We start from the raw sequence: 12,734 nt of genomic DNA, 5'->3' as shown, positions 1-12,734 counted from the left end.
CTGCGTTTTTGTGCGGTTTTGGCCGCTAAAAACGCACCCGCGGCAAAAAAAACGCATGTGTTTTTACCGCGATTTGGTGTGTTTTTGGCTGCGTTTTGCTGCGTTTTTGATCTCTGCGTTTTTCTGCGTTTTTTCAATGCATTGCATGGGGGGAAAACGCAGGAACGAATTGACATGTCCATTTTGTTTTTTAAGCTCAAAAACGCAGCTTAAAAAAAAGTTGTGCGCGGACAGCAAAAATGAAAACTCATAGACTTTGCTGGGGAAGCAAAGTCATGCAGTTTTGAGGCCAAAAACTCACCCGAAAAATGCGCAGAAAAATGCTGCGAAAAATGCACTGTGTGCACATAGCCTAAGGTGGGTATGGTGTGGTGGTAATTTGAGCCCCCCCCTCTGCTTTATGGTTACCTTTCTCTTTACGCTTATTGTGCATATCATTTCTATGATTATGGTCACCTGTCGTAAGCTTCTAGGGGATTTTGGGGATTTGGTTGTGATAAAGATACGACTGTCACCCCCCCCCCTCCCCCCTGCCTATATCTGAGATGCACAATTTAAGTATTTATTTAACCATAGGATTTCTTTTATGTATAGCTGTTTATTTGGCATTATAAGTCTTTATAGAGGCATTTTCCCACTCACTCATACATTGATCCAGCCTACAGTCTGTTTAATCCAGGAAATAGGCTTACAGTGGGATAGGTTGTTTAGGGTACACTCAGAAACATGCCTTTTTTTTCTTTCTTTTCTGTTGAGTGCTTTGAATTAAGCTACATTTGTCCCTGAATTCCTTTGGTAGGCTTATGACCGCATAATAACAGTGCATTTATTGATAACTGAAGCTGGGGTTTTTTGTTTTCCCCTGGTCATCTCTCCTATATGAATTCTCTCTGGGACATTGCCTGTTTCATTACAGGCTTATTTGTTTGTTAGTGTGCTTTTTATCTTTTATCTAATAAGTTTTTTTTACTTTGGCACGCACATACTAGATTTGCCCTGCTATTTCTACACCATTAAGGGGGCATAAATTGCAACAGAAATGTACGCCAGTCATTTACCCTTCTCCATGACAGCACCCATGAGAGGGTCCACCCACCCCAAAGCGCAGGAAACCTACAGCTTTTAAAAGGTGGAGGGAAAAAGAGGTTTTTCAGCTCACCTGATCTGTGTATTCCAGGACTTGTGGGGTGCACGCGGTCCCTCAGACAGGCCAGTCCGATATAGAGAACAGCAGAAGGGGAAAAATGGGCTCAGCACCAGTATCCAATTAGTAAAATAAAAACATCTTTAATTCAACATGTTTAAAAAATAGTACCGATAAGTATCCATGACATACAGAAAATGGGCATGAAACTTGACGCTTTTTGGCCTATACTTATTAGAAACAAACATGATTAAGGACTCTTTTGTTTTTAATATGTAAAGTCTGAAACGCATCAAGTTTCATGCCCATTTTCTATATGTCATGGATTCTTATCCCTACTATTTTTTTAAACATAAAAACAGGAGAAAGCAGGGGTTTCTACTAGAGAGGATACCGATTAATCCAAAATATTGCACAATAGAACAACCCTCTTGCAAATAATCCAATGAAATTTCATTAGTACAAAATAAAGCATCGCTCACTATGTATACTCACTATCAGCAGGTCTGCTTTGCATTTCTTATCTCTATTGTATAGTTAAACTAGATTCACCCCTTGGGGCTCTGGTAATCTGCCCTGTGGAATTACATGTATTAAAGCTGGTGTCACACACAGCGACAACGACGTCGCTGCTACGTCACCATTTTCTGTGACGTTGCAGCGACGTCCCGTTGCTGTCGCTGTGTGTGACATCCAGCAATGACCTGGCCCCTGCTGTGAGGTCGCCGGTCATTGCTGAATGTCCAGCTTCATTTTTTTAGTCGTCACTCTCCCGCTGTGACACACACATCGCTGTGTGTGACAGCGAGAGAGCGACGAAATGAAGCGAGCAGGGAGCAGGAGCCGGCGTCTGGCAGCTGCGGTAAGCTGTAACCAAGGTAAACATTGGGTAACCAAGGGAAGACCTTTCCCTGGTTACCCGATATTTACCTTCGTTACCAGCCTCCGCTGCTCTCACGCTGCCAGTGCCGGCTCCTGCTCTGTGCACATGTAGCTGCAGTACACATCGGGTTAATTAACCCGATGTGTACTGTACCTAGGAGAGCAAGGAGCCAGCGCTAAGCAGTGTGCACGGCTCCCTGCTCTCTGCACATGTAGCACAGCGACGTTATGATCGCTGCTGCGTCGCTGTGTTTGACAGCTAAGCAGCGATCATAACAGCGACTTACAAGGTCGCTGTTACGTCACAGAAAATGGTGACGTAACAGCGACGTCGCTGTCGCTTAGTGTGAACCCAGCTTAAGGGTACTTTACACGCTGCAACATCGCTAGCGATCTCGTTAGCGATGTGAAATTCTAGATCGCAAGTGCGATCTTTTGAGGTCGCACATGCGTAAAATGACCTATGTGCGATCTCAAAAGATCGCACTTGCGATCTAGAATTTCACATCGCTAACGAGATCACTAGCAATGTCGCAGCATGTAAAGTACCCTTTAGTTGTTGATTGTGAAACTTAGCACATCGCTCATTATGTATGCTCACTATCAGCGGGTCTGCTTTGCATTTCTTCTCTTTATTGTTTAGCCAAACTAGATTCGCCCTTCGGGCTTACAGCTTTGTTCTGGCATTAGGGGTGCTTCACACATAGCGAGATCGCTACCGAAATCACTGCTACGTCACGGTTTTGGTGACGCAACAGTGACCTCATTAGCGATCTCGCTGTGTGTGACACTGAGCAGCGATCTGGCCCCTGCTGTGAGATTGCTGCTCGTTACACACAGCCCTGGTTCGTTTTCTTCAAAGGCACTCTCCCGCTGTGACGCACACATCGCTGTGTGTGACAGCGAGAGAGCGACGAAATGAAACGAGCAGGGAGCAGGAGCCGGCATCTGGCAGCTGCGGTAAGCTGTAACCAAGATAAACATCGGGTAACCAAGGGAAGCCCTTTCCCTGGTTACCCGATATTTACCTTCATTACCAGCCTCCGCCGCTCTCGCTGCCAGTGGCGGCTCCTGCTCTCTGCACATGTAGCGACGTTATGATCGCTGCTGTGTCGCTGTGTTTGACAGCTAAGCAGCGATCATAACAGCGACTTACAAGGTCGCTGCTACGTCACAGAAAATGGTGACGTAACCGCAACGTCGTTGTCGCTATGTGTGAACCCAGCCTTAGCCTCAACATCATTATTCACCTGTAGGTGGATCTAGTTTAACTCCTCACTGTCTGACACACTCGGACATTGTTGTTTTTTTCTATGGCCATTATAACATCTCTCTATATATATGTGCCTTGCTGATATTTTCATATAGCTGTTTATCCCCAATGTGTACTACCCGATATTTCTGGTTCCTGGTATTTTCCTGACTTTAGCCTGACTGTCTATTATATATACATTTTTATGAAATGAACTTTTTCCTCTTATGCTTGTAATTTTGTACTAATAAAATTTCATTGGATTATTTGCAAGAGGTTGTTCTATTGTGCATTATTTTGGATTAATCGGTATCCTCACTAGAAACCCCTGCTTTCTCCTGTTTTTCTGTATTTCCAATATGGGGTCTAGTGATTTTGGACACTAACTATGACAGGTCTAATTGTCCCTACCCTTTTCATATATTTTTTTTTAAACATATTGAATTAAATATTTTTTTATTTTACCAATTGGATACTGGTACTGAGCCCATTTTTCCCCTTCTGCTGTTTTAAAAAGTGGAGCCTCTCTATATGCTTCAGTGGTTTCCTGTCCTTCGGTTACGTGAGCAGGGAGCCGGCTTCAAGAAGCTGCGGACGCTGGTAACGAAGGTAAATATTGGGTAACCAAGCAAAGCCTTTGCTTGGTTACCCGATGTGTTCCTTGGTTACCAGCGTCCGCAGAAGCTCCCTGCACATTCAGATCGTTGCTCTCTCGCTGTCACACACAGCGATGTGTGCTTCACAGCGGGAGAGCAACGACCAAAAAATGGTCCAGGACATTCAGCAACGACCGGCGACCTCACAGCAGGGGCCAGGTCGTTGCTGGATATCACACACAGCGACATCGCTAGCAAGATCGCTGTTGCATCACAAAAACCGTGACTCAGAAGCGATGTTGCTAGTGATGTCGCTTAGTCAGACATGGCCTTTAGAAGATGATACTTCACATAGGTGACGATAATAACACTGTAATCTGTTCAGCTAATACAATGCTAGTCTGACCAGCTGTCTGAACCCAGTGATCGTATGGGGCCAACTAAATCTGTAATACTCTGTGGGGATGGGGCCGAGTTCTGCATAATAAAGGGCAGAGCAGTATTTCTTGTCCACATCTGCCTTTTTTGGAGTCGAAAATTCTGATATTGCCAAATATCCCCAGTATATGTTTATTCACCAAGACAACTGAACCAATTCCACACTACTCAAATAATCCACTCCAAGTGATTTGGCAACAAATATTGTAGAATTAAATAAGAGTGCCAGACTGAAGGCAAAAGACCGAACTCGCATATTCATTATTGTGCTAACAACTTGTCTGCGTAGCTCGTTATGGTCAGGGATTGGCTTATATGTCTGTTTTTGGGACGATATACATCGGAGGACACTTTGCGGTAATGGGGAAGCCACTATTAGTGGTAGCAGATCGAGTGATATGTTGGAATGGGGATTTTTGTTTAACCCTTTAGTGACAAGCCTAATTTTTGAAATCTGATATTTTGTGGCAATAACACTAACACTAAAATGTTCCATCCTATCCTAGTGATTTTGAGATTGGCAAATTTGTCAATATATTTTGTTTATAAAAATATCAGATATTTCACACACAAAATTTAAACTATCAATTTTCAAACTTTGAACAGTTATCTCTTTTAATCCAGATAGTCACGTCACACAAATAAACATTTCCCTACATCAGCCCTTTCTGTAAAATGTCCTTTCATTTTGTTGGGCTGTTAGAAGCTTTAAAATTAGAAAAAGAAAAAGGCCAGCTTACCCGGTAGTAGAGATCCCTCATGTAGTGTCTGTCCTATGGAGCCGCACTGAGCAGGGTGGATGCCCTTCCAGAAGCAAATAGTTAAGCAGTTTCAAAATTTCCAGCAAATCCAAGTGGACAAAAAAAAAAACTAACTTAGTATCCCAGACTACGCCTTCATCATGGTCAGTGTTTACAGACTATGATGAAGGCGTAGCATATTGCTGAAAGGTGTAGTCTGGGACACCATGTTAGTTTATCAGCCATACAAATGTAGTGTTTTTTTTAATCAAATTAACAAATGAAATTTTGAATTTTTTTATGATTTTTTTTTTTCTCCACTTGGATTTGCTGGAAATTTTGAAAAAGCTTTTAAAATTGTTACAGTACTTTTTTTTTATTTTTTTTTTTTTCAAGAAAATGTACAAAACTTATTTTGTATGAAATTATTCAGTTTTGAAGTGACTTTGGGAGACCTATATATTAGAAGATGACACGTCATTCTAATCTCAAATATTGTTGCTGCTGCAAGTACGATGTTGTTCGTTGTTCCTGCGGCACATCGCTATGTGTGACACCGCAGGAACGAGTAACATCACCGCCCCTGCGGCCGCCGGCAATGAAGAAGGAAGGAGGTGGACGGGATGTTACGGCCCGCTCATCTCCGCCCCTCCGCTTCTATTGGGCTGCCGCTGAGTGACGCCGCATGGACTGCCCCTTTAGAAAGGAGGCGGTTCGCCAGCAACAGCGACGTCGCAAGGTAGGTTAGTATGTGTGACGGCTGTTAGCGATGTTGTGCGCCACGGGCAGCGATTTTGCCCGTGACGCACAACAGACGGGGCGGGTGCTTTCACCAGTGACATTGCTAGCGATGTCGCTGTGTGTAAAGTGCCCTTTACTCTTCACCTGCTTTTCTGGAATCAATGCAAAGCTGCATGACAGTAAAGAAAAATGTTCTTTTTTTTTTACCTCCTAGGTGTTAATAATTTCTAAACAGTTCTCTATAGGCGACAGGCACTAAAACTGTGTTTTGGCTCTGAATTTTCTTCACAATCATGATCTCAGGATGTGAATGGGGTTAGAGGAGCCGTCCCTACACTCTGTTAACCATCTAGATGCTTTAATCACTATTGACAGCTGCATCTGAGGGGCTAAAAAGCCATGGTTTGTGCCAACACTGATTATGCCTGATACTGCAGGTTGTCTACAATCATTTACAGCTGTCACAGTTGCATTTTTACCTGTATGGGAAGGGGGTGATGCTATTTACTTACATTTCAGGTCAGTTTTAAGTGGTGGTGGTGGTGGTGGTGGTTTCGAAGGGGTTAACCCTACATAATCCATTGGGAAGTAAACCATCATGCATCTGGGACACATTAAATGCATGATAAATCGACCCTAGTACAATAAGTTGAAATTAAAAGTCAAATTAAAATTTAAATTTTTCCATTTCTGCTTTTTCATTATTCACAAATCTCTCATAAGCCGCAAAATAGAATATAATGGGTTAAAAGGTCCAAGATTCCGAGTAGGCATTTGATTCTCCACTTAGAGAAGGAAAGTTTGATTCATGCTGGGCTTCGTGCAGCCACAGAGCACTTTATCCTTTTTCTTTGTGTAGATCTGCCATAAAGGAACACTATCGTAATCCTTTTCTGCTAAGCGTCTGCTTTTTATCTACCAAAGTCCTTCGAAAAGGTTTAGTGCTTACTACCAGTTATGACAAATTCTCAGTGTCCATATTCACATATTCACAGGATCTTTCTTGATTTATTTCTGAAAAATTTGCAATAGTAAATCCGCTGTGGATTTTGTAATGTAAAAAGGTGCAGTTTGGGTGACCTTTCAGCCTTTGCATGGAAAACAGGGGAAATCCACAGTAAAGTGACCTGCCCTAGATTGAAACTGTCATTCACAATGCTGCTTCTATAATGCACAAATCAACGGAAAATCTCAACAGTGGGAAAATACCCTCACCGTTCTATCTGAGAGAGATGAGGACATATTTCCAGTGAATCCCCAGCTGAAGTCTGACCACCGGGTACTTTTCAGTGGGCTTATCACAGTATCGAACTACTATACCACAAGACTTTTTTTTTTTTTTTTTCCGCCATATGATCTACTGTCAAGTTAAACTGGCATAAAAGTCCTAAAGTTTATTGCCAAAATTATTTTTATATTCTGCCTAGCAAGAGAAAGATAATTGGACAATATTGTACAAACGTTTTTGCAAAACATAATGCAAAGTAAGAATGCTTTTAGAATACTAGAACAATGGTTTATCAACTAACAAAATGCAAAGCAAATGAACAAATGAGAAAAGTAAATTCAATCGATATTTGGTGTGATCACCCTTTTTGCTTTCAAAACTGCATCACCGCATCAATTCTTCTAGGTACACTCTGCAGGGAAGTTTTTCTAAATATCTTGGATAACAAACCACAGATCTTCTGGGAATATAGCGTTTTGCAAATCTTGGTCTTTTCATGTAATTTCAGACAGACTTGACAGACAGACTTCAGGGCTCTGTGGAAACCACATAATCACCTTCAGGATTCCTTGTTCTTCTTTACACTGAAGATAGTGCTACATGGCATTGTGTATAGGTTTGAAGTCGTTGTCCTGCTGCAGAATACATAGAATACATTTTGAGCCAATCAGACTCCTCCCTGATGGGTATTGCTTGATGGATTAGTTGCTGCCTATGTATCTCCGCATTGAGGTCACCAAGAAATAGGCAACATTGGGGACAGTAGGCGTATGGTTAAGGCAACTTAATGCAGAAGATGAAAGGCACATCATGCTTTCTTCCCTTGGAAAGCAGGTATCCGCTCTTAGCTGGCAACAACCAGTGTACTGTTCAGAGTCTGGCCAGAAGTGGTTAACATGGAAGAATAGTGGTCAAAAACCTTAGCTTCGACATGGAAACAAAGCCAAGCGATTCAATTTTGCATGAAAACTTAGGACCTGGGGTGCAGAAAAATGGCAGCAAGTGTTCTGGACTGATGAGTCAAAATAATGAAAAATATAAACCACATTAAATATATTCACAGAAGGCAGTTTGTTGCCGACGGGCAGGAGAGCAGTACAATGAGTGTCTGCAAGCAACAGTGTTGTACTCAGTAAATTGAATTGGGAATTTGGTCAAAGTTAATGGTGTCCTCAATACTGGGAAATACATGCGGATATTTTTCCATCATATAATATTGTCAAAGAGGAGTCTAAATTGGCTCCAAATGTATTCTGCAACAGGACAATGACGCCAAACATACAGCCAATGTCCATTAAAGAAGAACAAGGAGTATGGAAGTGATCTAGCACAGAGCCCTGATCTCCTCTCTAAAGCTAGTGTCACACATAACGACGACGACAACGACGTCGCTGCAACGTCACCATATTCTGTGACGTAGCAGCGACCATAGATGATCGTTAGTAAGCTGTCAAACATGTTAGAAAAAGCAGCGACGGAGCAGCGATCATAGCGACGTCGACGGTCGTTGTGTGGTTTCAGACGTAGCGTAGCGTCGCTGCTGCGGTGTCAAACACAAGGATTATCAGCTTATCAGCATGGCGCAGCGGGATAGCAGCGATCAAAAAATGACTTCGAGCATTCAGGAGCGAGCAACGATTTCGCAGCAGGGGTCTGATCGTTGTTATGTGTCACACACAGCGACGTCGCTGCAACGTCACCGAATATGGTGACGTTGCAGCGACGTCGTTGTCGTCGTCGTTATGTGTGACACCAGCTTTAGTCTGTCTGGGATTACAGGAAGATATTTGTGAAATTCTCAGCTTGGTGGTTAGTTCTCAGATGTTTGAAACGCTCCCCCTGGCGAGTGTACGTAGAATTGATTCTGTGAGGCAGAGGATGGCCACACCAAAAATATTGACTTACTGTAGATTCTGATTTGTTAATTCACTTTACATTTTGTTCATTGATAAAAAATAAACTATTAACACTTCTATTTTTTAAAACATTCTTACATGGTAGCTTTGTTTTTGCACCCTTTATATAACTTTTGCACAATACTTTTGTTAAATATATCTTTTGAAACAGATGTATATGTCACTGGGTTACAGTACTTAGCCTTCTACATTTTCAGCTACTGCATTAGGGTCTTATAGACTTTCATCATTGCACTGTCTCTTGGCCATGTATGATTCCAAATCCTTGACAAGGCTGTGAACAGATCAATACATTTAGCTCACTATAATATGCCTGATGTTTTATTTATTAGCTTATTGCTTTGTTTTTTGCTTTTTATTTTTCAGCTGGCCAGAGCTACAGTTCGGGACCCTAAAACTGGAGTTTTAACCACTGCAAATTATAGGGTATCTAAAAGGTGAGAAATAAAGGATTTTGTTCTGAACGCTAGATGAAATCCAACTGTAGAACTGGCAAGATGCACTGTATCTTTCACAATAAAATGAACACTGACAAATAGGAGCTATTCATTGTTTGTGTTGTGCTCTCTCTGTATTGCCTTTTATTTAATACATTTTTATCTAATGCTAAACTGCGGCTAGGTCAAACCAAACAAAAACAATTCTGTCCACTGTATATGTAGATTATGGTACCCAATGAAGGTCTATAGAATGCTACATGACCCATATGTGTACCCTGTACTCGCTCTCCTGTTTCCAGTCTCCCTGCCAATGTAGTAGCTTGCACTTTCTCCAGACCAGAATCCTATAGAAAACCTATGGGATCAGCTGAGTTGCAGTGTAGAGGCTTGTAACTCTACCCCAGAGACTCAATTAACTAAGGACAGTGCTTCAGCAGTCAGTAGCAAACAATAACGCCACTTGTGAGCAGCACGAGACGTCATTATCAACCTGCAATTGATGCTCAAGGCCACCTGACAAGTTATTGAGACATTGACATTTTTTAGGGGCGTACCCACCACTGTTGTTGGCTTTTGTTTCAATAAATTGTTGAGATGAGGAAATCACCATTGCATGCTTCTACTTAAATTACCTACTTTCATGAGAAAAATCACTTTAGCGTGAACTTTTTCAATTTTTTTTCACCTGAAAGCCAAATATCCCCAACTTTTTGTGAGTAGTGTATAGTGTGTGTGTGTGTGTGTGTGTGTGTGTGTGTGTGTGTGTGTGTGTGTTGTAAAATCCCACCAAAGACACCATCTGCAAGGAGTTTGTATGTTCTCCCCGTGTTTGCGTGGGTTTCCTCCCCCACTCTAAAGACATACTAATAGCAAATTTAGATTGAGTCCCAATAGGGACAGTGTTGCCAATGTATGTAAAGAGCTGTGGAATTAATAGCGCTATATAATAAATAGATAATTATAGAGGTGGCACAGCATGGCTACAACACTGTCCCATAGAAGTCCATGAACATCTCCATTTCCTGGAGGAATAAACATAATTTCCTCCCGGTGGCTGGCCTTTCAGTGTGTGGCTGCTCATCTTTAGAGATCTGTTAACCATTAAGTGCGTACATGTGGCATATATCTGTCTTGACAAAGAAAAAAAATATTTCTTAAAGTAGATGTGTCCTATAAGGCTACTTTCACACATCCGGTTTTTGCTCTGCGGCACAATACGGCGCTCTGCAGAAAAACCGCAACCGTTTTTTTTTGCTGCTGGTTGTGTTGTTTTTTGCATAGACTTACATTAGTGGCGTATTGTGCCGCATGGGCTTGCGTTCGGTCCGGTTTTTGCCTCATGCGGCAGATTTAGCAGATGCCGCGGCCGGATGGAACGTTGCCTGCAACGTTTTTTGCTCCGGCAAAAAAAGTGCACTGCGCCGCATCCGGCCACTGCGGCGCATTTTTCAATGCATGCCTATGGACGCCGGATGCGGCGCGATGCGGAAAAAAACGTATCCGGCCGCCACATGCGGTTTCTTTCACTGCACATGTTCAGTAGCGTGCCGCAACCGGAAAAAAACGGACCGGCCGCATGTAAAAACGTATGCAAAGGATGCGGTGTTTTCGCCGCATCCGTTGCATAGTTTTCACAGCCGGATGGCTCAAACCGGATGTGTGAAAGTAGCCTAAACTGCTGATTTTCCAGATCCTTTTTTTAGGCTCCCAATAAATCCACCCTGTATTATCTGTAAGATATGTCTGAGGTGCTCAGTCTTGCATATATTTGTGATTTGCATTATAGAACCGTTCTGATTTTCCAGTATACTTTGTTTCCCATCCCATACAATTTACTAGATTTTTTACTCTTAATTTTGATATTCAGAAATTGATTGCCTCTTCTAGTTCTATTAAAATGATGGTTTGTTACCGTACCACAGTTTACAGCATCCTTTATGCGTTAAACACAGCAGCCACACACGTCTTGGTGTCCAAGTGAGAACTGGTTTCCTGCTACTTGAAGTATTCCCATTTTGTACATCTACGGTCTATCCACAGGACAGGACATAACCTGGGTCCCACTTATGGGACTTCATAGTGGATATGCCTCAAATGTATGACATGAGAATACCCCTTTCCTGTAATGTATTTGAATATGTTCTTTACATTTCTGCCCAGTTCTGGAGGCAGGTGGCATTTGCAGTCTAGGTGCAGCATTTACTCATGAGTTGTGCCATCCTTGGGTTAGACAAGTTTTCTTTCTGGAAACCACGAATACCTGGCTATTAGATGTACATGGATGGATTTCATGCAGAAGTGTAACACTTGTTTATATCTAGTGCCTGGTTGGAAGAATACGATGATCCTGTCGTTGCTCGGGTGAATCACCGCATGCAAACCATTACAGGCCTAACCGCTGACACAGCTGAGCTGCTGCAGGTAAAATTCAGTGGAAACAATCATTTTAGAGGACATTTTATATATTTTCTTTGCATACGTAACCAACATCCATCATTGCATTTAGAATTATTTTAGGGAATCTGTTAGCAGGGTTTTGTGATGTAATCGGAGAACAGCATGATATAGAGCCAGAGACCCTGATTCCGGCGATGTGTCACTTACTGAGCTGTTTGCTGTCATTTTTATACAATCATAGTTTTCACAACTGCAGATCTAACAGAATGCGTCATGTATAGCTTTGTCTACACCACAATGTATAAATGACAGAAAGATGCTAATCAGTGATGGGGGGCCTGGTTACAAAGCAAGAGGACTACATGGCTCAAGACACCTACCTTGTTTTCTAATCTCCTGATAGCATTGCCTTTTTTGAAACCGCAACAAACTGAGCAATAATTGACACATCACTGCAATCACGTTCTCAGCTGCTACAACATGCTGCTTTCAGATTACATATCAAAAGTCTGCTGAGATTCCCTTTAAATTAAAATATTTTTTTTCAACATATTTATTGTAGATTATTTATTATGGCCCTTTTAAAAATAATATTAATCAGCTAAAACTCGCCCTCCCCTGGTCCAACTCTGCATCTGTACTACTGCTCATGTGATTATGTACAGGATGCATTATTGACCTATGTCAACAGCATTCCGCTTGTCACTTGGCTCAGTGGAAGACTGCATATACCAATGAACCAAGTTATTGGCTTCAACATTGTTGATGTGACCACACAACTGCACCATGTACACAATAACAGAAGCAGCGCCAAAGATGCAAATCTGAAAATGGCGACAAAAACCACAATTTTATTTTTTTTATTTTTGTAGCAAACTTCTGATTTTATTTTTTTTTACCACTTAGATGAAGATAAAAGTATACATGTTTGATATCTACGAACTTGTACCAATTTGAGAC

The 12,734-nt window shown here is 41.9% G+C and overlaps 1 protein-coding gene across 6 annotated transcripts in view; it reads left to right on the top strand.

The window, feature by feature from the left end:
* P4HA2 (prolyl 4-hydroxylase subunit alpha 2) overlaps positions 1–12,734 on the top strand; it is a 125,838-nt gene that overhangs the window by 67,485 nt on the left and 45,619 nt on the right. For all 6 annotated transcript variants that reach the window (XM_075344534.1, XM_075344535.1, XM_075344530.1 and 3 more), the window contains 2 exons: positions 9,304–9,374; positions 11,699–11,798. In XM_075344534.1, coding sequence (XP_075200649.1) covers positions 9,304–9,374; positions 11,699–11,798 — 171 coding nt within the window. The remainder of the gene's footprint in view (positions 1–9,303; positions 9,375–11,698; positions 11,799–12,734) is intronic.

Source organism: Anomaloglossus baeobatrachus, chromosome 4 (assembly GCF_048569485.1).
Source record: "Anomaloglossus baeobatrachus isolate aAnoBae1 chromosome 4, aAnoBae1.hap1, whole genome shotgun sequence".
Taxonomy (NCBI): Eukaryota; Metazoa; Chordata; class Amphibia; order Anura; family Aromobatidae; genus Anomaloglossus; species Anomaloglossus baeobatrachus.
The sequence above is the reverse complement of the archived record's forward strand: the minus strand, read 5'-3'. Positions and strand labels throughout refer to the sequence as shown.